This window comes from Salvia splendens, chromosome 11 (genome assembly GCF_004379255.2).
Source record: "Salvia splendens isolate huo1 chromosome 11, SspV2, whole genome shotgun sequence".
Classification (NCBI taxonomy): Eukaryota; Viridiplantae; Streptophyta; class Magnoliopsida; order Lamiales; family Lamiaceae; genus Salvia; species Salvia splendens.
The window spans coordinates 4,975,018-4,997,181 of NC_056042.1; the positions used below are offsets into that span (position 1 = coordinate 4,975,018).

At 33.0% G+C, this 22,164-nt stretch overlaps 4 protein-coding genes across 4 annotated transcripts; 3 read left to right on the plus strand and 1 right to left on the minus strand.

Moving 5' to 3' along the window:
• Positions 1-1,311: 1,311 nt before the first annotated feature.
• Positions 1,312-3,059, minus strand: LOC121754328 (protein FAR-RED IMPAIRED RESPONSE 1-like). Its single transcript, XM_042149704.1, has 2 exons — positions 2,847-3,059; positions 1,312-2,706 (listed from the first exon to the last, which is right to left on the minus strand). The coding sequence occupies exons 1-2, from the start codon at positions 3,057-3,059 to the stop codon at positions 1,312-1,314; spliced, it is 1,608 nt and encodes a 535-aa protein (XP_042005638.1).
• Positions 3,060-15,633: 12,574 nt separating this feature from the next.
• LOC121754329 (heavy metal-associated isoprenylated plant protein 16-like) lies at positions 15,634-16,231 on the plus strand. Its single transcript, XM_042149705.1, has 3 exons — positions 15,634-15,676; positions 15,796-15,874; positions 15,993-16,231. The coding sequence occupies exons 1-3, from the start codon at positions 15,671-15,673 to the stop codon at positions 16,229-16,231; spliced, it is 324 nt and encodes a 107-aa protein (XP_042005639.1). The 5' UTR covers positions 15,634-15,670.
• A 1,752-nt stretch (positions 16,232-17,983) lies between these two features.
• Positions 17,984-18,982, plus strand: LOC121754331. The gene is made up of 2 exons (XM_042149706.1): positions 17,984-18,326; positions 18,414-18,982. Exons 1-2 carry the CDS (start codon positions 17,984-17,986, stop codon positions 18,980-18,982), a joined length of 912 nt encoding a protein of 303 aa, XP_042005640.1.
• Positions 18,983-19,889: 907 nt separating this feature from the next.
• LOC121754332 lies at positions 19,890-20,819 on the plus strand. Its single transcript, XM_042149707.1, has 2 exons — positions 19,890-20,481; positions 20,641-20,819. The coding sequence occupies exons 1-2, from the start codon at positions 19,890-19,892 to the stop codon at positions 20,817-20,819; spliced, it is 771 nt and encodes a 256-aa protein (XP_042005641.1).
• Positions 20,820-22,164: the final 1,345 nt, after the last annotated feature.

Genomic DNA, 22,164 nt, shown 5'->3' on the forward strand with positions numbered 1-22,164 from the left:
TCTCTCTCTCATTTCTTCTCCCACACCAATGGCAATTCATATATATTATATACTCTAAGATTTAGTTTATTTAAGCAAAATAACTAAAAGTGTTAAAATTTATAGTAATAAAACCAAAAATATTTTTAAAAAAAGTGGTATTCTATTATAATAAAGATAAATATATATAAACTGTAAATACATAACAACCCTAAATTTTAATACTCTGTATGCCTAAATCAGTTTTGTTCACGTTGATTTTGTTATTGGTTATAATATAATTTGATTACTAAATTATCCTTAAATACAAAATACCTAAATACTTCAATGTATCAAATCTGCAATTTCAAATATGCAAATTTATTTGAATCAACATATACGGTAGATGAAAAATTTTAAATTTACATGAAAATTTGTTTTCATCACATTTCCAACAAAATTCAATGAAAAAAGGATGAATTTGTTCATTCCCATTAAACAGCCAAACTTAGGATATTCTTCATATTGAATGGCAACAATGATTAACGAACATAAAATTATGGTATATTGTAAGCAAATACTAATTCCCTTAGTTTTGAGTCAGTTCATAATGCAGAAAAAATCAATCATATGTAAAAAACATCAAGCACTTCAAAGGAACATAATAAAACTTTAGATACATTCTTCCAAAGATAACAAGACCAAATTACTTAAATTCTGATATCAATAACATATGAAAAAACAAATGTTTCACAAGATGGATTTCCAAGACAAAATAAATTGTTTCTGTCAAACTAAACAAAGCATATCAGAACAATCTCAAAGTAACTATTTCAAATTCCATACCACCAACTAAACTCGTGGCAATATAATGCATATGCCACATAGTTATAACACAAAATATAGGAATATCAACTTACAGAAGGACCACGAACTCCACTTCGACCTCGACCACGACCACGGCCACGACCTTTCCTATTTTCAGCTGGATCTTTAAATCGAGCAGTCCTTGGCCTTCCTTTGCGAGTGACAACAACCGGATCTAAAATGGGAATATTACCTGCATCAATTTCTATTGCTTCAGATGTATTTTGGCTTCGAAGAGAAATTGTGCCGGCAGGTTTCCATCTCTTAAGATCTCTTTGAATTTCTTTGAACTTATCTTTGACAAAACTGATTTTCTCCTCCGAATCGATTGCCAAATTGCTGCATTTTATAAACTCTTGTTCCATCTCTTGAAATTGTTTATACTCCTTGGACATGTGTGGATATGCACCCGCAAAAGAAATGCTAAAATGTGGCCTATATACATCCTTCCGCCATCGCCGTAAAATATATCTTTCGCTGACATGATCAATTTTTTTGAATACCAAAACCTTCAATATGACAGCAGAAAATACCTTTGTTCTCGAATTTCTTGCAATTGCAATCAAAATAGCCCCCAACAGGCCGATGCTCAACCATGAAATGTAGCTCGTTGGGAGAGGGATACTTGCTCGATGTACGTGTCTCAGTAATATCATATCTATCCATTGAGCTACTATCTGACTCCAACAAAATGAGATTGCAATTCCAAATCTTTTTCACTTGTTTCTGAAGAAGCTCCATGATATTATTAGTGTATACCTTAGCAAATTGTGATTCCCACTTAAACTCTGACACACAAGTGATAGGCCTGCACTTCGTCGAATATTCAGCTTGAAGCTCTTTTCGAATCTTATCGACGATACAAATCTCATATTGCTCAACAAAGATTTTCAAAGTACTCCTCGAATTGATGTAATTATCGAAGAATGCATGCATTGACTCACTTCTTTGAGTCGACATCATGCCAGCCCAAAAGATGTGCTTTGAGTATACTGGCACCCAACTTTGCCTTATTTCATATAAGTTTTTTATCCAACTATTTTCATGTAAGTTATACTTAACTTGAAAATCGAGCCAATTATTTTCAAATTCCGGAATACTAAAACTGCCATGTATCACTCGATTGAAATCTAAACAAGCCATTTCAAAATTAGCGATACCTCTGAATTTCTTGGAGCTCTTCGAAACAATATGCCACAAACAGAAGCGGTGGATACTGTCAGGCAATACTTCTCTCAATGCGATCGTAATGCTTTCATCTTGATCACTCAAAATTGCCGTCGGTTGAACACCTCCCATTGCGTCCAGCCAATTACTAAAGAACCATTTGAATGATTCTGCACGCTCGTCGCTCAATAGACAACATCCTAATAGAATGGAGTGGTGGTGATGATTAACCCCCACAACAGTTCCAAAAGGCATATTGTATTGATTGACGAGATAAGTCGTGTCAAAGCTCACGACGTCGTGGAAATCCTGGTATGCAGCCCTACTCCGCGGATGAATCCACATGACATGGCGAAGTCTAGAATCATCACCAATATCGATCAGATAAAAGAAGTCTCTATCATTTTGCTGCAGCCTCTTAAACATCTTTTGAATGGCATTAGCATCTCCATCTCCTAGTCTTAGCCTCCGCATTTTGTCAACATGATTTCTGCAATCTCTCGTCGAAGCTCCTAAATTAGATGGCCCGCCGGCAAGAACTTCCATCGTTCTTACACTCTTACATAACCTTGATCCTGCACGGTCATATGCCTCTAAAAGGACCTTCAAATGAGTTGTCAGGTGCCTATGTGCCGGCATAAATTCAGAAAGTTGTGGCTCTAGATCGTGGTTATGCTCATTGCAAAATGTTGAAATCTTCCAATTGCCGTTGTCCTGTTTTATCGCATTCAAACGAGTAGGACAATTGATTTTCTAGTGTATTTCTTTGCATTTGGCTTTCGGGCCCTTCCGCATGAGAGCAAAAGATACTTATCACTACGTGCAGTTCTTGTTATAATACTAAATCCCTTTACCTTCGCAAAAGCTTGATATGTTGCAAAGATCCGTTCTCTACTTTCAAACTCTAAACCAGATTGAGGCCCATTTTTCATCAACTCTTCACATGCATGCTTATCAGCTCCAAATAAATCTTCTTCATCCTCCATATTCTCATCTCCATCTTCTTCAATTTGGTTTGAAAGTTCATAGGAATCTCCATCGTCTTCATTCATAACTTCATGCTCCATGCTATTTTCGCTTCGGCGGTCCAAAAGTTCATGCATCAAAAAGTTCTCAGCATCATATCCCTTCTAAAAGCATCTATAATTAAAAAAAAAAGTTTTTGCATTAGCAACAAAGGACAATACCAGAATAATCTTGTGTCTCATTTCATATAAAACTTCTAACACATAAACTCATTATTCAATCCCGTGTCTTATTCATACATAAAAGTTTAGACTAATGACAACGACAACCATAAACTTACCACCAGTTGAAAGTGGAGTCTCCGGGTTCGCATGATAATCTTGAGTCGAAGTTGTTGGGGATGCCATTCCTCACCTCACTGTCCAGAGACAAACTTCTTGTGAAGAAATTTAGCAGATTCCAGAAAAAAAAATAAGAATGGGTGTGTTATGGAGTTTTAACTTAACTTTCTGTAATAGTGAAAGAAAGAAAAGGCGGGAAGGAAGTAGAAGGCGGAGCAGATTTATTTGCCCGCTTTTCAATGAACATTGTTTATTGATTATATTTGAATAATTTTATTACATGGAGTAGTTTTTTTTTTTTAATTGTTTATATTGGTCTAGGAGTATATTAGAAAAATCATCGTTTCTTCGATTATTGAATACTTGAATTATGATTAAATTCTGTGCTAATTCATGCTCATATTAAATTATATTGTTGTAGGAGTATATTATTAAAAAATCGTTGTGTTTATTTCATATGTATTTCATTAATGAATCTCAATTATGTGGAATTACACATTAATATTCTCCAACGTATTTCTCGAATATAGTCCCTTATGTATAGATTTTAGATCTATGGAGAGGTATTTTCGAAAATATATTGTGGTTCTTTCTAGTGCTACTGTAAATCAAGAAAAAAAAAAGTTGATTCATATTTGACGAGATTGAAATTAATACAAAATTTTACAAAATAGTTTTAATCATGTGATATATTCTAAGTCGTTTTTAAAATATGGAATCCGTATGAATCTACTATCGCTCGCATTGAAAGATAATATCCCTTAAATTATAATGTATTTTTATAATATTAATTATTTAAGGGAAATTGTATCTAAAACCATGAATTTTGCCTAAAATTTGTATTCCCATGAACTTTGAAATTGTATATAATATCATGAACTTTGCATTTTGTTTGTGTATTCCCAAACTCACTCAAATAAATATTTTCATCAAAATCTTATTTAACATAGGCAACCGTGATATATTTTATAATATTTTAAATAACTTTTAAGTTCATAACATAGTTCATAGGAAATACCAAGTTTTAGGCAAAGTTCATGGTTTTAGAGACCAATTTCCCATTATTTAAATATTTTATTCATTCATTTATTTACTATGTTCGACCCCTTGAAATATAATTTTTGGATCCGTCACGGGCTGCATCCATGTTATATGAATGCATTTCAAATTGTAATATACTTGACGTCTAATATCACAAAAAATAGATAGATCAGAGTGAACTATTCCATTTGTGATAAGAAGTGAACTAGATCAAACCTCGTCATTCTTCAAATTGTCGCAAACTAAATAGATCAATGAGTGAATTATTGTCATCTACTACCTCCGTCACGCAATAAGAGTCATATTTTGCTATTTCGGTTTGTCCCACAATAAGAGTCACATTTCACTTTTACCATAAATGGTACTTATTAAAAGTCGTGCTCACACCAAATGTGATGTTACTCTTGTTGTGGGACGGATGTAGTAGTAACTATTTGATTTGTAATAAAAACAAATTAATGGCATTATCGTGATTGTAATCTCATATTGCAAAATAGATACTAGATCATTTTTTCGATATTTTTCCCCAGCCCTAGTCGTGATTGTGATCTCATAATGCAAAATAGATACTAGATCAATTGGTGATTTGATAAAATAATTTTTTAATTGCCTTAATAATTAGTGATTATTCTCATCCAACCCCTTTAATAACGTTTGCATTTGATTAGATAAATTTTGAATATGCTTAAGATCTAATATTACAAACGAGATAGATCAATTAGTAATTTACTCTCATCCAACCTTTTTTATTAATGTAAGTAACCAATTGTTTCATTTGGTTAGTAAGAGAAATACCAACGACATTAGTCTTGATTGAGATAAATCAAACCTCGTCATTAAGATTTAATGTTGCAATGTAAAAATAACAACACCTCTTAAAGTGACACAGTGACTTGAAAACCGGACCGCACCGGCCGGTCGGACCGGTTCGGCAGCGAACCTGCGTCCATTACAGTCCGGTTCATCGCATAAAACCGCCAGCACATTGAGCCGTATTGAACCGGATGAGCCGGCCAGTTCGACCATGAACTAATTTTAATAACATATTGTAATTCACTAAATTGTAATGTTATAAATATAAATTTTGATAAAATTCAACCATATCTTGTTATAAATTTCTATATATTTATATAATATATATTTAATTGTATATGCTACAGTAAAACGACCCGACCAGTGGTTGAATAGGTCCGACCAGTTAAACCGTGAACTAGTAGCTTTGTCGGTTCGCTTACCAGTCTGGTTTTCAAAACATTGCACTCCACCATCTCACTTCATTTATTACACACTCCACCAATTTCTTAAAACTCATGTCATAAATTATTCTAACTCCTAAACTGGGGACGGATGGAGTATTACATAATTGTGATATTATGGAGATACGTAAAATAATTTGTTAATTATGAAGTATAAATTAATTATTGAACTATAAATGCAAGAAAATTAGCAAATAGAATTATTCCAAAAATAAAAAAATATGAGTACAAATTTGAGTACTCCCAAATCTCTCGAAACACACTAAATATTACTAAGAATTACTGCATAGCAGTAGTATACTTATATAAAGTTTTCCCTAGATAAAAATAGATGTTAGTACCCATGCACACAGCTGTAAATTCATTTGTCTTCTTCTCCCTCTCTCCTTCACCTTCCTCCCTTCTTCTTTCTGAAAAAAAATGTTGACATTGGCAGCCATGATGGGATTGCTATTTTGGGGGAATTCAAACGTCTCCCTCTCTCCTTCACCTTACTCCCTTCTTCTTTCTGAAAAAAAAATGTTGACACTGGCAGCCATGATGAGATTACTGATTTTGGGGGAATTCAAACGTCTCCCTCTCTCATTCACCTTACTGATTTTGGGGGAATTCAAACGTCTCCCTCTCTTTCTGAAAAAAAAATGTTGACACTGGCAGCCATAATAATAATAATAATAATAATAATAATAATATTAATAATAATAATAATAATAATAATAATAATAATAATAGTAGTAGTATAATTTATTTTACTATGTTAAAATTATATTAATTTTAGTTTTATTTTTCAGTTTTGAAATTATATTTTTTGGTATACAGGTATTCTAAATGGTATATCGAAATTTCGGTATACCAAAATTCGGTATACCGAACTTTTGAAACAATAACGATATGAAATTCTTTCATATCGATATTTTCGGTATGATAACGAAACAAAATCTTTGATACGGTATATCATATCGACCCAGCCCTAATCTTCATTGTACATTCCAAAGAAAACTCAAATAATTTTGAGTATCCAAACATCCATATTTCACTACTCCTACACTCCACTCATTCTTATTGTAGATTCCAAAGCAAACACAACTAATTTTGGGTATCCAAAAGTCCATATTTAACTATAAATAGTGAGTCCTATTCTCTACACTCCACTCATTATTCATTGTTAACAATGGCTGATCGTAAAAGCTCCAAACATACCCCATTCAAGAAAAATACTCCCACAAAAAGTCCCAAACCCAATACCCCAAATAGGAACCTAACTCCGAAAAGGGAGTATGCTACGACGTACGAAACACCAACAAAGAAGCAAAAGTTGAGCCTTTATGAACCATCTCCCACCAAAAGTTTGGAAGCCTTGTACAGGAGCCTCAAAGAAGCCCAGACAAAATTGAAGCAAGAAGTGAACGAGTTGTTCCGCCGGCTTTCATCGGTTGGTAACGACCAACCAATTGATGGCTTGCTATTGGACGACCCTCCTTTGTTGAAGTTGTATGATATATTTATGGACATGAAGCTGGGTACTACACAAAAGGATCAAGAAGGATCTTCCAGCCTATTCCCTGTGGTGTTAACCCAAGATAGCTCAAGCGATGTTTAATTCAGTTCACTACTATGTTCTAAGCATTTCGTTTATTTTGATTTCCGTCGATGTTTAATTCAGTTTACAATGTTCTAAGTAGTTTATTTTCTTCTCTGGACTTATTTTGTTTTCTGCAATATGATTTCAATATCATCTTCTTAGTATTTGTCCTATTTAATGTAATTGGTGATCTTCATTATGTATATTCTGCAATGTGAAAGTCTCCATTTGTTTGCACAGTAATTTTGAGTTAAAATTGATGGAAATATCATTCCTCAACTCCAATAAATCAAGGATAAAAGTTTAAAAACTTGGTGGATGTTGAATTAACCCCAACAATTAATTAAGACTTTAATCGAACACTTGGTGTGCATATATCATTCTGCATTAATTAAAGAAGAATTTAAATAATTGGCTATTTATTTTATACTAGTATATTCTAAGTGAATTTTTATTTATTTTCGCTTATCAGTGTATTTAACTTGTTTCGTCCCATGACTAGCAATTTTTAACTTCAATTCCCGTTATTTTATCTGCCATTTTGTTTTCCTTTAATTTCCATGCTTCCTATTGTGGTGGGGCCTTCAATTTGTAGATATATTTTCTCATCACTAATATGAATGAGAAATTGTTTTCAATAAGAGCCCAAAGAGGGAAGATGACCAACAGATTTTGAAGGAGAAAATCGTAACAATAGACGAAATAGGAATATGGAAATAGACGAGAGAGAATATTTATAAAAACTTATACTCCTAATAAAGAGAGAGAAAATTAATGATATAAAGCAAATTCAACGTAGATTCTCAACTATTAGTTACTATATTCTTACCCCTAAATAATGTTTAACCAAAATGAAATTTGCGCCCTTTCCACCAATTCTGGCATTGCGCCATGATTGAATAAGTGAAATTAATTATTTTGATATTTTGATCAAGCACAGTCTGTCATCAAGATTGACTGATTTTGCAGTGAATACTGATATATTTATGTTGTGTTAATATTTTAATGTAAGTTAGGTTACTATTGACTGATTGCATCTTACTTTGATTTAATTAAAATTTTATACAAGATATCTCTTACTTTAATATATTAAATAAATATATATTCTCCTACAAGATTTAATCTCACAAATTTCGATGCTATTTAGCAATGCAAAGTAGATATTCATCAAATCAATTTACCAAATTTAAATTTATGAAATTAGATCAAAAAAATAATCACATGTTCCTAACTCATCTATTTAACTTTTTCTCCTTTGCTTTATAAAATATTAGAGTTTTTAGCTTTACTCACTATATCATGAAACAAATTAAATTTGATATACGATATACTAATAATTTGATTTTAAGAATTTAATAATTTGTAACTTAATTCTCTACTTTTCAAAATTAGATTTTTTAAAATATTGCAGTCTGAACTTCACAGAAAAAAACCTCTTCAAAAAATTTATAATACATTGATATTATTATTGCTTATTTCAAGCATTATGGTTGTGTATTAGTGTACCTTCAGATAAGCTTTGTTTTGCTGCACATTCAATATTCAAAATCATAAAATAGTAAAAGTGCTAAAATATAGTGTACGCAATATTTTTATATTAATATATTAATTAATATTTTCATTTAATTTAGGTTAATATATCGTACATAATAACGTACATAGTGCTACTACTAAAAGATCTAAGTGTACGCAATATTTTTATATACTTATATACTTCCCATGTCCCATAAAAATATGTGCACTTTCCATTTTCGTCCGTCCCACAAAAGTATGTACATTCCATTATTTAATAATATAAGTTCCACTATCCACTAACACTATTTTAACTACCATTCACCTCCTCTCTCTTACTTTACCAATTTTTTCTTAATTCTCGTGCAGTCCTAAATGAACATATTTTTTTAGGACGGAGGGAGTATTATTTTAGTTTACTAGTATATCATAGGTAGTAAGATATACGTTTTCTTTTCTTAGCAAAAATTAGGAATTTTAATAACAAATTAGATGCTATAATACTTAATTTTTAATTATATTTTATATAATATATTAAGTACTAATATTTTTTAATGTATTTTAGGTTAATAAGTACTCCGTATATCGTAACTAGTAAGATACACGTTTTCTTTTCTTAAACAAATTACATGTTATGACACTTAATATTTAATTAAGTAATTCTTTCCTTTCTCAACTCTCAATCTTCTCTCTCGGCCTATCCCTTCACCGATCTTCTTACTCTTCAATTTCCGGCAACAGATCGACGCCGCCACCGCTCTTCGTGCTTCAGACCTCACCCCGCCCGCCCCTTTCATTTTTCTTTTTCCCTATTCGCACTTTCTCTTCTCTTTCCCTCATTCCTCAACTTTCAATTAGGGAATCTAGGGTTTTCTAACCTCGCCGCCACGGCGCCACCCACCATTTTGGTATGGTCCTCCGACGTGGCGGAGTTTTGGCGGTGAAGAGAGGTGTCTTTACCTTCTTGAGCCATTTTCAGACTTTAACTTTTTGGATATGGGTTTGTGGGTTTGAAGATAGAATTGCATTTGAGTTATGGATTGCTGTTCTCTGCATTTTGATTTTGAAATTTTTGATTGGGAATTGCATTTTTATTTTTAGGTTTGTGAGTTTTATTGCTGTCAATGTTTAATTTTTGATATGAAGTTATAATTTCAAAGTTGGAGAATGCAAGTTTTAGGATATTCTTCAATTTTGTTGGATTTTTGCAGATTTGGGACTCTTCGATTTTTTGTTTTTTTGGATTTTTTATTGTGTTCGATATTGGAAGATGAACGGATGGTCGATTTTCAGGATTAACAAAATGAATCCCAAAAAATAAGTAAAAATTGATGAAGATGATAAATTTGATGAATCTAGCAAAATAATTGGATGGGTCGAGCTATATTTGATGGAATGGATTAATCCAAAAAATTGGATGAATTTTAAAAATAAAACACAGTATTATGTTCTCTCTCTTAATTTAAAGCATTATGGTTGTGTATTAGTGTACCATCAAATTAGCTTTGTTTTGCAACACATTCAATATTTAAAATCGTAAAAACAGTAAAAGTGCTAAAATATTGTGTACACAGTATTTTTATATAATATATTAATTAATATTTTAATATAATTTGTACAGTACATAATATTATAAATATGTTCTGGTACATCTTACTTTAATTTAATTTGAAATGTGCAGAACATTGAGGTCATGTTTTAAAAATTTGTGAATTAATTTTTTACTTTTTTATCCATATCTTTAAATTCAAATTTGAAAAATCCTAAAAGGGAGGGAGTTCAAAAATTGAAAAAGGCTGAAGGATAATATAGTCATTTTAATATATCCACTAACTGCATTTAATATTTTAATATATAACTAATACATAAAATTACTAATATATCCTTATTTGGTTGTCCAAATTTTGGTTGATTATCAACACTCTTAAATATAATTGTAAAATGTGATTATGGCCAGCCCTAACCTTTTAGCATCACTCTATATTTTAACCTCTTTTGAATATAATTGACAGTTAAATTAGTCGAAATCAAGGAATCATTACTTATTACGATGAGACAGCATATTTAATTATTATTACCGTCTGTACGGATTATAAGCACTAGGATAAGTTAAAAAAACTTAATTTAGGCTATTTTTAATAGAGCAGTGATTTAGAGACATAATCTCTCCAAGCTATAATGCCATCCACAACGCTGTTCCTATACCGTTCCTTAAACCACTATTTGAGGGCCCCACTGTACTTTTTTACTCCATTCCTTAACTAAGGAACGGAACCTGCAACCCTTCGTTCCTTAACTGTTCCTTAAATTACTATTCATTCAATTTCATTTTTTTTTTATTTCCAACCCAATTCAATTTAAATAAACACACTTTATTAAAAAACAAACACACTTTATTAAAAAACACACAACATTAAAAAAAATTACAACTTAAACTTGAAAAAATAAAAAGCACACAATTAAAATCCTAAAAAAATAAAAGTACACAATTTTAATAATTTCATCCGCCAAAATTTGCCCAAATGTGCTCAATTAGATCCTGTTGGAGTTGGGTGTGGGCACTAGAGTCGCGTGTCCTTGCACGAATAGATAACCGTTCTTGTATAGACAGATGCGCTCCACTTCGAGGCGGACTACTTGCGGTTGAGCTTCCGGGGGATTCGTCGTCGAACCAATTTCCCGCCTCGGGTCCTTCGTCTTGGACAATCATGTTGTGCAATATTTGACGCATTTGTTCAAAAGGATCCATTAGTTTGATTAAATTTGGGAGAAGGAAACGAGAGTTGATTTGAGATGAAAATTGGGGTGGAAATAGAGAGGAATAGATGTGTGTTTGTGATTGAAATGAGTATGAAATAGGAGTATTTATAGAGTAAATAAATAAATAAAAAATAAAAATATATATAAAACGGATATAAAAAACGGTCACATTACCGTTGCAAAAAAAAAAAATTATTAAATTCGTATTTTTTTAAAAAAATTGAATTATTGCGTCACCGGAACGAAGCCCACTCGCGGGGCAGCGAGTGGGCTTCACGCGTCGAATGGGAGGCCGCCACGTCGCCTAGGCGCGTGGCGGAACGTTTCGTTCCGCGTTCCTCCGGAACGGAACGCGACACGGCATAGGAACGGGGGCGGCACGGAATGGCGACGGAACGTAGGCTGCAACGCGTGCCGCCGCGGAACCGTTCCGCCGGAACGGCATAGGAACCGCAACGGCACAGCGTTGCGGGTGCCCTAATACCCCTATGTCACTTTGCCATAAGCCAAATTATAATATTGACTAATATACCTTTATTTTAAATTAAATAAATAAATATATATAGAGGTGCGATAAAATGACAACACCTCTTAAAGTAACACCATACTACCATTCCTAGCCAATCATTTGTACACGTGGACGAATAATCAGCTGCCATGTGGCAATCATAAAAAATGCTCAAGGGTAAATTTTCTCGGGCTGCAATATCCAAGCGTTTATACTACTGTTGTGTAGCGTTTATAATATTGCAGGATACGTGGTGTCACAATGTCACTTTAAGAGGTGTTGTCATTTTAACACAAACATATATATATATATATATATATATATATATATATATATATATATATAGGTTGTGATTCAATTCCGAAATTGATTGATTTTTTCATCAATTGAATCACCTACCTCGGCGGCGGTGTCGTAGAAGTAGGAGGCGATGTAGAGGTTGCTGAATCCGTCTCTGCCGCCGCCGTCGAAGGTGCAGTTGCTGCGCGGGCACGGCGCGTCGATTTTGAGCACCTTCCGCGATAACGCTCTGCATCTCCGGGATTTTGAGCTACATATTTTGAGATGTAATTTTGAGATTTTGATTCTGAATTTTGGAAATCTTTTGTGTTGTTCGACAAGCTAAGCTGTTGGCATTTTGCTATAAATTATTGACATTTAATATGAAGGCTTGCCGATAAAATTAAACACTACAAATACAATGATTGATGCACTGATCTGATGACGTATGCGTCCTTCCTCTATAGATAAAAAATAGATAAAATTCATAAAAACAAATTTTTATTTGAAACAACAATGTGCCTGCTGTCTATATTTCCCTTTCTTTTTAACGTAGAGAGGTATGTAAGTAATTATTAATGGAAACGATAGGTAAGTAAGAAATTTAATTAGAAACGAGATGGCTAAGTAACGTTTAATCAAAATAGTCTGGTGAAGTATTTAATCAGAGAATTGAAAATTGGGGACCGAAGTCCACTCTAGTCAAACAAAACTCAATAATTTAGTTGCCTATGATCAGTTTAACATTAATATTCAACTAACAATTGCTAGATTAAAAATCAAATGCAAACAAACACATAAGTCCATTTCCATCAATTAATCAATTGTATAGCTCTCTACAAGATAATATAATCCCCTAAAAAAAAGATTATTCCACACATAAAAATTCACGAGATGGAATAGATAATTCCACACATAAAAAAAAGATGACATAAATTGTTGTGTATTATAAATAGCTTTACATTCAAAATCATTATTTTTGTGTATATATAATATATAATACATTGATATATAAAAAAATTCAATTCTCAAAATTCTCATTTTTTAAAAAAAATTCTCAATAAAACCACTCTCTATATATTAATAATAATAAAGTTCTGGCAACTATTTTAATTCGCGCAATCAAATTAATGTTTTATTCCACAACAACATTATATTCACTCCACTCGTTAATAACGAGTCGTTATTGATGTAGGTAATCTCCTTTATTGAGAAAACCAATATTTTTCACCAACTACTAATAATACTCCCCCATCTCACAAGAATATGCACTCTTTACTTTTTAATTCGCGTCACAAGAATATGCATTTTCTAATTTTAGAAAATCTTTTATCTCTATTGAGGTGAGACTCATTCTCCACAAACAATACTTTATTAGTTTTTTTCCCCTACCTCTCTCTTATTTATCAATTTTGTATTAAAATCCGTGTCAAACCCTAAGTGCATATTCTTTGTGGACGGAGAGAGTATATTATTATAACATTCATTCAGTAGGAGTAGCATTTACAGTGTAATCATTTTAATTCATTTTTCTTATCCATAATGAATAAAACGCATACACGGCCAAAGAAATTAGGGGTGCTTATACAGTTTTTCAGTTCTTGATAAGCAACCGACTGGTTAGTTGAGGAACCGGAAATAAGGGAATCAATTCCGGTTCCAATTTTTTTTAAAAATTTCGGATTACAATTCAACTTTATTTTATTTTATAATTTAATATACTAATAAATCTAACTTAATTGAATTAATATTAAACTGAAATAAAATAATACTGAGTGATTTTTAGATTTAAACCGTGTTAAATTTGCGAACTCTATTTTCGAAAGTATTTAAAATGTTTAAAACGTGATGCTTTGAATCTACAATTATTTCCCAATCCAATTTTGTTGAACTAAATATTATGAGTAGGACATTATAAGTTTGTTGTTCTCCAAAAGAGCTTATAAAAATACAATATCTTTTCATATTACAGAAATCTAACTTTATAAGAAATTGACTAAAGTCTATTTTTAGTCCTCTACATTTGCCCTAAAAAACTTTTTGGTCCTATACATTAAGTGCGTTACCTCAAAAGGTAACGCACTTAATGTATAGGACCAAAAACTTTTTGGCAAATGTAAGGGACCAAAAAACGGGAAAATGAGATTCAATTTTAAAACTCATTTTTTTTTAAAATTGCTAAATTTTAGAATTTGATCCTTTAAAAAAAAGAATTGCCAACATAAATTAGTCCGACCTACTATTTGTTAATCGTTTGATGATTCTTTACAAAATAAGACTACACTTGACATCAATCTTACCCATCAATAGACATGTATATTGTGGTATTGTTGTTTTGTATTTTTTTTGTGTGTTTATTTGAAAGTTTAGGTATTATTTGTTATATTTCTAGATGTTGGATTATTATTTTTTAATAATGAATTATTTAATATTATAAATAAATTTGGATCAAAATTACACATTGGTTCCAAAACCGAGGGTTCTTAAAATTAGTCGGCTTCGGTTCGGAGATTTATGAAAAAACTAAAACCGATCAACCTGGTTAGAACCAGAACCGAAATAGGCCGAATAAGCTTGCCTAATGGAAATCTATATACTAATAGATAAAATTACTCCAAACAAACCTACCATTTTTTGATGGATTAATTAATTTAGCCAATTTGATTGAAGTTGTGAAAATATAGTTATATACCTTCCACTTTCCTCGGCATAACCTTAAACATGATCAGGAGCTGATAAGCATGTAATATTTAACAAAAAATAATAAGGCGAACCATGCATGTTCTCTACTAATAATATTATAATTATTTTTCTTCTATTTATTTTTATTTTACCAATTTTGTATTACTTGTCGTACAATTCCAAATGTCTAGTATATTTTTATATATGAGACGGAGGAAGTATAAATTACAAAAATATCTTTATATACCAAGTAGTAGTACAATGTTTTTTGAAAATTGGTGGAGGTCCATGGAAGACCCAGCTTCTCTTGGTCAATGCTTGCAGCCACACAGTGAAACCCACATGCATATTACTACTTCCTCCGTTCCATAGTAATGGAGGCATTCATTTTCAGCACGGAAATTAAGAAAAATTGTATTATGTGAGTTAAGTAAAGAAAAAATAAAGTGTAAAATGAAAAAAGTAGAGAGATGAAGAGAGAAAAAAGTAAGAGAGAGTAAAATAGGCGTGGAAAAATATGTTGACTTTTACTGAAAAAGGAAATAATTCTATTACTATGGAACGTACCAAAATGACAAAATGACTCTATTACTATGGAACGAAGGGAGCATAATTTATTAGTCCAAATATAGATATATTGCAACTGGATATTTTTCCTTCCTTATAAATTGCAAAATCAATGAAAACTATTATACCCATCCAATATAGAACACCGACAAATTAAATTTCTGGCAGAGGCTTAATCGTACGTATGAAGGTAGGCTTTTCGATTCATAGACACATCCAAATAAGTGTGTGTGTGTGTGTGTGTAACTAAGGTGAATCAATATATTCTACGTATAACATATATAGACATGATTGTAATTTGTAATGTAGAAAAAGATAGTGATAAATGTGCCGATGCATAGTGAGAAGGCTAAGTCAAAGGCGATGAAGATTGCTGTGGCTGTTGAAGGTAGTAATATAATTTATCTTTATCATATGTGTACTGTTTTGTGTCTGTCAACTTATCTATTTTGTGTTTTGAAGTGATAAATAGTATTAATGATTTATAGTAATGGATTTTGGTGCAGGAGTGATGGGAGTGAGTATAGGAGGAAATGATAAGCTAGAGGTGGTGGGAGAAGAGGTAGATTCAGTGTGTTTGGCCAACTGTCTCAGGAAGAAATTTTGTTTTGCAGAAATCATAAGCGTCGGAGAAGCCAAGCCACAACCTCCCAAACCACCAGTGCCGCCGCTGTGTCCTCCACCGCCGTATTTCCACCCCATTTATTGCTACGATCCTCCTCCCTCCAATTGCTCCATTATGTGATTAATTGCTATTTTGGTGTTTCGACCTGAATATATTTTATTTTACTTATGTATTGTCTGTGTTGATAATTAATGAAAATTTTCAATTTTCAAAGCTTTCCGAATCATATAGTATATACTTGCATAACTTACATACCAAGTACTTTTGTCTCAAATTAATTAGGTAACAAGGAGGTCATTAACTACTGTAATAGTATTATGTTTCTTGTTACATTTTTAACTTGCCGTTTTGTAACATATCATTATATTACTATCATGAATTGGCGTGAACATGACAGAAAATGGGTTGCCTTAGAGGAAGTACAAATTGGTGGAGTCCATTCGTATAGTAAACAAAGAGATTCAAGACTGACAAAATGAAATTTCATATAATTATATATTTGATCATTACAAATTTACAATTTAAGATCAAATAGAATGAAAAATAAAGGCCACTCAATACAAAATGTCTTATAGCACGCATAAATCAGATGACATGGATATTCACGTCTTATTAGAATAATTATCATTGATCTAAATTGATTTATTTTTATATTGCATGTGTTGAAGTATGAAGCCTAAAAGGAGGTAAATAAGTTGAGCAGAGCCCCTAAGCCAAATTCCATGTTAAATGTGAATAGTAAATGTGTTTTATCCATATGCCCAATATTGTTTCTTATCCTCATTATAAAACGTTCTTATTTGGACTAATCTGAACGAACTTTTTGTATGCGAGTTCCCAATAATTTCATAAGCGTTGAATAGTTTGAAAATGATGCATAGGCTATTTTAATAAGTACGCTAGTTTCAATTTAAATAGCACTGAATAGTCAACTTGAATAGCCCATCAATATCACAATATTGGTTTCTTTAATAAAATAACTAGGTAACTATATATTTTACACTCCACGTTATACGTGACGACGTAAGTATCATTTTCTTTACATCTATCTAATGATATTTACTTTGTTTCTTACTTGTTATTAAAAGTCTAGAATATTAACATCTCACAAAGGTTAATAAAAGAATTCTAGAATACTCACAAAGTTTAATCCTACCTTAACGATCCGGTCAAGCCAACCTAAGCCCAAATACAAATACGAATAAAAAAATTGACCAATGTAATTGATGTATTTCCGATTGAATTCATAGGTAGTTTTCAATGTCTGCAGTGATATTCTTCGATTGATCACTCTCATCGTCTGCAAACTTGTACGAGCTTGAATCTCTTCAAAATTTGTTCTACAAAGTCACAAATGTATTATAATTATAAAAGATCTCTTTTGTAGGGAGGCAATTAGTTAGTTGATGCTAGCTGCATCAGACCTTGTAATATTTCAGTAGTCAATTGTATCAAAATTGTCTGTTTAGAATTCAGCTAATTAATAGGTTGGGGAGGGAGATGTAGATAAGGAAGAGTTGACCCTTGACTAGGTCTTGAGAGGACCTGTAAGACCACGTTTATCGGTTGGGTTGGGTCGGTTGCCACGTAAGTAATGTAATTAAAAAAAGATTATCTACACATGAGTCTCTCTCTCTTTGACACAAGTCCCCCCCTCTCTCTTCAAACAGACCTTTTGGTCTTTCCTCCCCTTTAATATATTTTATTTAAAAATTTATAAAAATTATACCAAAAATCATAATTTTTCTTCCTCTATAAATAGAGACCACATTTGCTATAGTTTTGCACACAAAAAAATATCATCTTTTCTCCTCCTATAATCCTTATTGTTTAATAGAATTTCATATTTTTTAGTTTCCCTTGTGGCTAGCTATGGAGGATGATGAGAATAATATATTCTCCGATTCCCAAAACTTCAACCCTTCCCAAAATGTTAACCCTTCACAAGATTATTTCCCTAGCTTTGATGATTTTCCGAATTCTGAGCAGTTTCAAAGTTCATTTCAAAATCAACATTCAAGCCAAGCCATATCACAAACCAAGAGTGCTGTAAACACCCCACATGGTTGGAGTGAGCAAGAAGACATGGCATTAATGTCTGCTTGGTGTTTCGTGAGCACGAATGCAGTTGTTGGCACCAACCAAACTAGTAACCATCTATGGCAAAATGTTCTTAATCTATATGAGCAGACAAGAAAAGAAAATCCAAAAATTGGTGAAGAAAGAAGTTTGGAGTCATTGAAACATCGCTACAAACGACTCAACGCAAATGTCACAAAATGAGTTGGTGCATACAAAAAAGCGCATGATCGAGCTACGAGTGGCCTGTCTAAAGAGGACATTGAGAAAGCCGCTCAACAACTGTATGATAAGAGCAAATTTACTCACCATAAGGTGTTTGAGGAGGTGATGAGACTCAATCCCAAGTGGGAATTGAAATTGAATAGCACTGGTTCAACGCGTTTCCAGCCAGATGAAGATAGTCTTGAAGAAAGTCGTGGGAGCTCAAAAAGGTCGAGGACTAGTGAGGAAGGAGGACCTCAAATCGACTCCACTCCTGAGAGTCGTTCTTCAACATTGCAACGTCCTATTGGAAGAGATCAAGCTAAGGCTAAGGCTAAAAGAAAAGGCAAAGAAGTTGCAACACCATCATATACAATTCCTAATGATTTCACTGCAGCACTGCCTGAAATGAGAGTCACACGTGAAAGGGAATGTGATATTCAGGAACGGAAGATCAAAGCAGCTAGTGATATTCAGGAACGGAACATCAAGGCAGCTAGCCTTACTCCGCTGATGGCTAAGAGAGACTTAACTCCAGAAGAAGAAGATCTGAAACGCAATCTCATTGCAGAATTGTTTGTGAAGTGATCGTAGTTTATCTGTTTTCAATGTATGTTTCTTAGTATGTAATTTCAACTTTTGTTGCTTAGTATATAATCTTCCATTACCGTTGCTTATTATGTAATCTTTAATTTCTGTTGCTTATTATGTAATCTTTAATTTCTATTGCTTATGTAACTTCCAGTTTATGTGATATGCCCTTCAATTAAAGCATGAATAGATGAATTGTGCTCACAAGTGGTGGAAGAATCCAATGACAACCCATGTGATCACGAAAATCAAAGTATGACTACATGACAAATCATTTCTATCAGAAGTGGTGGTGGTGGAATCCAATGACATCCCATGTGATCACGAAAATCAAAGTATGATTACATGACAAGTCATTTCTATCACAAGTGGTGGTGAAATACAATGACAACCCATGTGATCACGAAAATCAAAGTATGACTACATGACAAGTCATTTCTATCACAAGTGGTGGTGGAATACAATGACAACCCATGTGATCACGAAAATCAAAGTATGACTACATGACAAGTCATTTCTATCATAAGTGGTGGAAGGATCCAATGACAACCCATGTGATCACGAAAATCAAAGTATGACTACGTGACAAATCATTTCTATCTCAAGTGTTGGTGGTGGAATCCAATGACATCCCATGTGATCACGAAAATCAAAGTATGACTACATGACAAATCATTTCTATCACAAGTGGTGGTGGTGGAATTCAATGACATCCCATGTGATTATGGAAATCAAAGAATGACTACATAACAGGTCTTTTTTTCACAAGTGTGGTGGGTATGTGCTCACAAATGGTAGTAGTGGAATCCTATGCTCAACAAATTGCTTCTATATATCACCTATATGCTTCAAGAAAATTACAAACAAATCTTCTCACAATTATTGATCCAACTCTCCCTAAAAAATGTCATCAAGTTTTAATTTTGAAGCTTTCAATCTTCTTGAAGACAATGAATGGGATGAAAAAATTGTTAAACAAAATCAGCAATTCGATCAACTAATCGAGGATATAGCTATTTGGCCAACAACCTTGCCTTCACCACTTGCAACCCAGACGGCTAGAGCTAAAAGGAGATACATTGAAAGGAAACGCGAAGAGGGTCATGATACTATTTTCGAGCAGTACTTTGCTGAAGATCCAATCTATCCTCCAGATTTTTTTCGAACAAGGTATCGCATGCGAAAACCATTGTTCGAAAAAAAAATGAATAAGCTCATCGACACCGACAACTTTTTTGTGCAAAAGCGTGATGCTACTGGTCGACTTGGTATGTCTGCAATTCAGAAATGTACAACAGCGATGAGGATGTTGGCCTACGGGGCAGCGGCCGACTTGCACGACGAATATTTGAGAATGAGCGCACAACTCATTCGCAAATCTCTCATCAAGTTCGTTGAAGGTGTAATTTCTAACTTCGGCGATGAGTACTTGCGAAAGCCCAACGAAGAAGACTTGGCAAGACTTCTGCATATTGGAGAACAACGTGGGTTTCCAGGCATGTTGGGTAGTATTGACTGCATGCATTGGGAATGGAAGAATTGTCCCACTTCATGGGCTAGACAATATGCCGGAAGAAGCGGGAGTCCGACAATCATCTTGGAAGCAGTAGCATCTCAAGATCTGTTGATATGACATGCTTTTTTTGGAACTCCAGGTTCGAGAAATGATATTAACGTGCTTGATCAATCTCCTGTTTTTGATGATATTTTGGAAGGTCGAGCACCGAAGGTCAATTACATAGTAAATGGCCACGAAAAAAATATAGGATATTATCTCACTGATGGCATATATCCTCAATGGGCGGCATTTATCAAATCTATCCCAGGTCCATAAATGATGAAGCACAAGTTGTTTGCTCAACATCAAGAGTCCGCGCGAAAAGATGTTGAGCGAGCTTTTGGTGTTTTGCAAGCTCTTTTTGCTTTTATCAAATGTCCATGTCTTATTTGGGATCGTGATATTATGGGGAAAATAATGATTGCTTGCATAATCTTGCACAATATGATAGTGGAAGACGAAAGAAGCACGTATTCGAACTATTGTGATCCAGCAGAATTTATTTGAGATCGACTTGGACAAAGTAGTCGTGAGAATGAAGATGGAGATGCGAATAATGATTTCATATATTCTACGAATAGGATTGCGAGTCTAGCTTCTTACATGAAAAATAAAGCCCAACTTCAAAACAGAGAAGCTCACAAAGCTCTGCTAAACGATTTGGTGGAACATATATGGGCAAAATTCCGCAATTGCAATTGAATGTCTAGTTTTCATCTTATGTATGAGCACCAATTATGTATTTTCAATTTCGTATTTCAATGATTGTAATTTATGTTTTTTATTTGTTTGTTTTTATAATTTTTAGTTTGTCATTTATTACGTTTTTCGATAAATTTACAACAATAAGTATTTCATGTAATAATAATAGTATTAAAAAAATAATATAAAAATAAATATATAATAGTGTGGTTGGGTGGTCATTGATAAACCATTACAATATATGTGGTTGGGTTGGATGAATATTAATGATGTGTAAGATGATGTGGAGGAGATAGAAATGAATTAAATATTGAAAAAGTAGATGGTTGGGTTGGATTGGGTTGCTGACTAAACATCGGTCTAAATTGGGTCTAATAGCTACGTGCATATTTACCACATGTTTTAAAACCGACCGGTCGGCGAACCGGCAAGGTACTGGTTCATGGCTTCAACCGGTCCAACCGTTCACTATCATGGTCGAAACCGTTTACTGTTGTAAATATTATACAATTAAGTATTAACAATTATACAAAATATTAGAATTACAATAATTAGAGTTAGGTTGATCTAGAAACACACTACTTAAATGCAAACTAGAGAACACTAATGTAGTCACTTATAAAGAGCATTTCGTTCGACTATAAGAGTGATTTAGTTCACTACAGGAAGAGTAACGAAAACGCCTTTACAGTGAACTAAATCCTTCACGAGTAAATCTTCACTATCAATGGGTTATGGTTCACTCCTTCCTGTAGTGAATTAAATCACTCCTTATAGTGAACTAATGTCCCATAAATGCAACTAGATCATTTGATCAATGGTTGAGATTTGTTCTCTTGAGCTTATTTTACACTAATATTAGTTATGACCTTTGATCGATCTCCCTAATTAATAATATATCAAAATATTACCTATATGT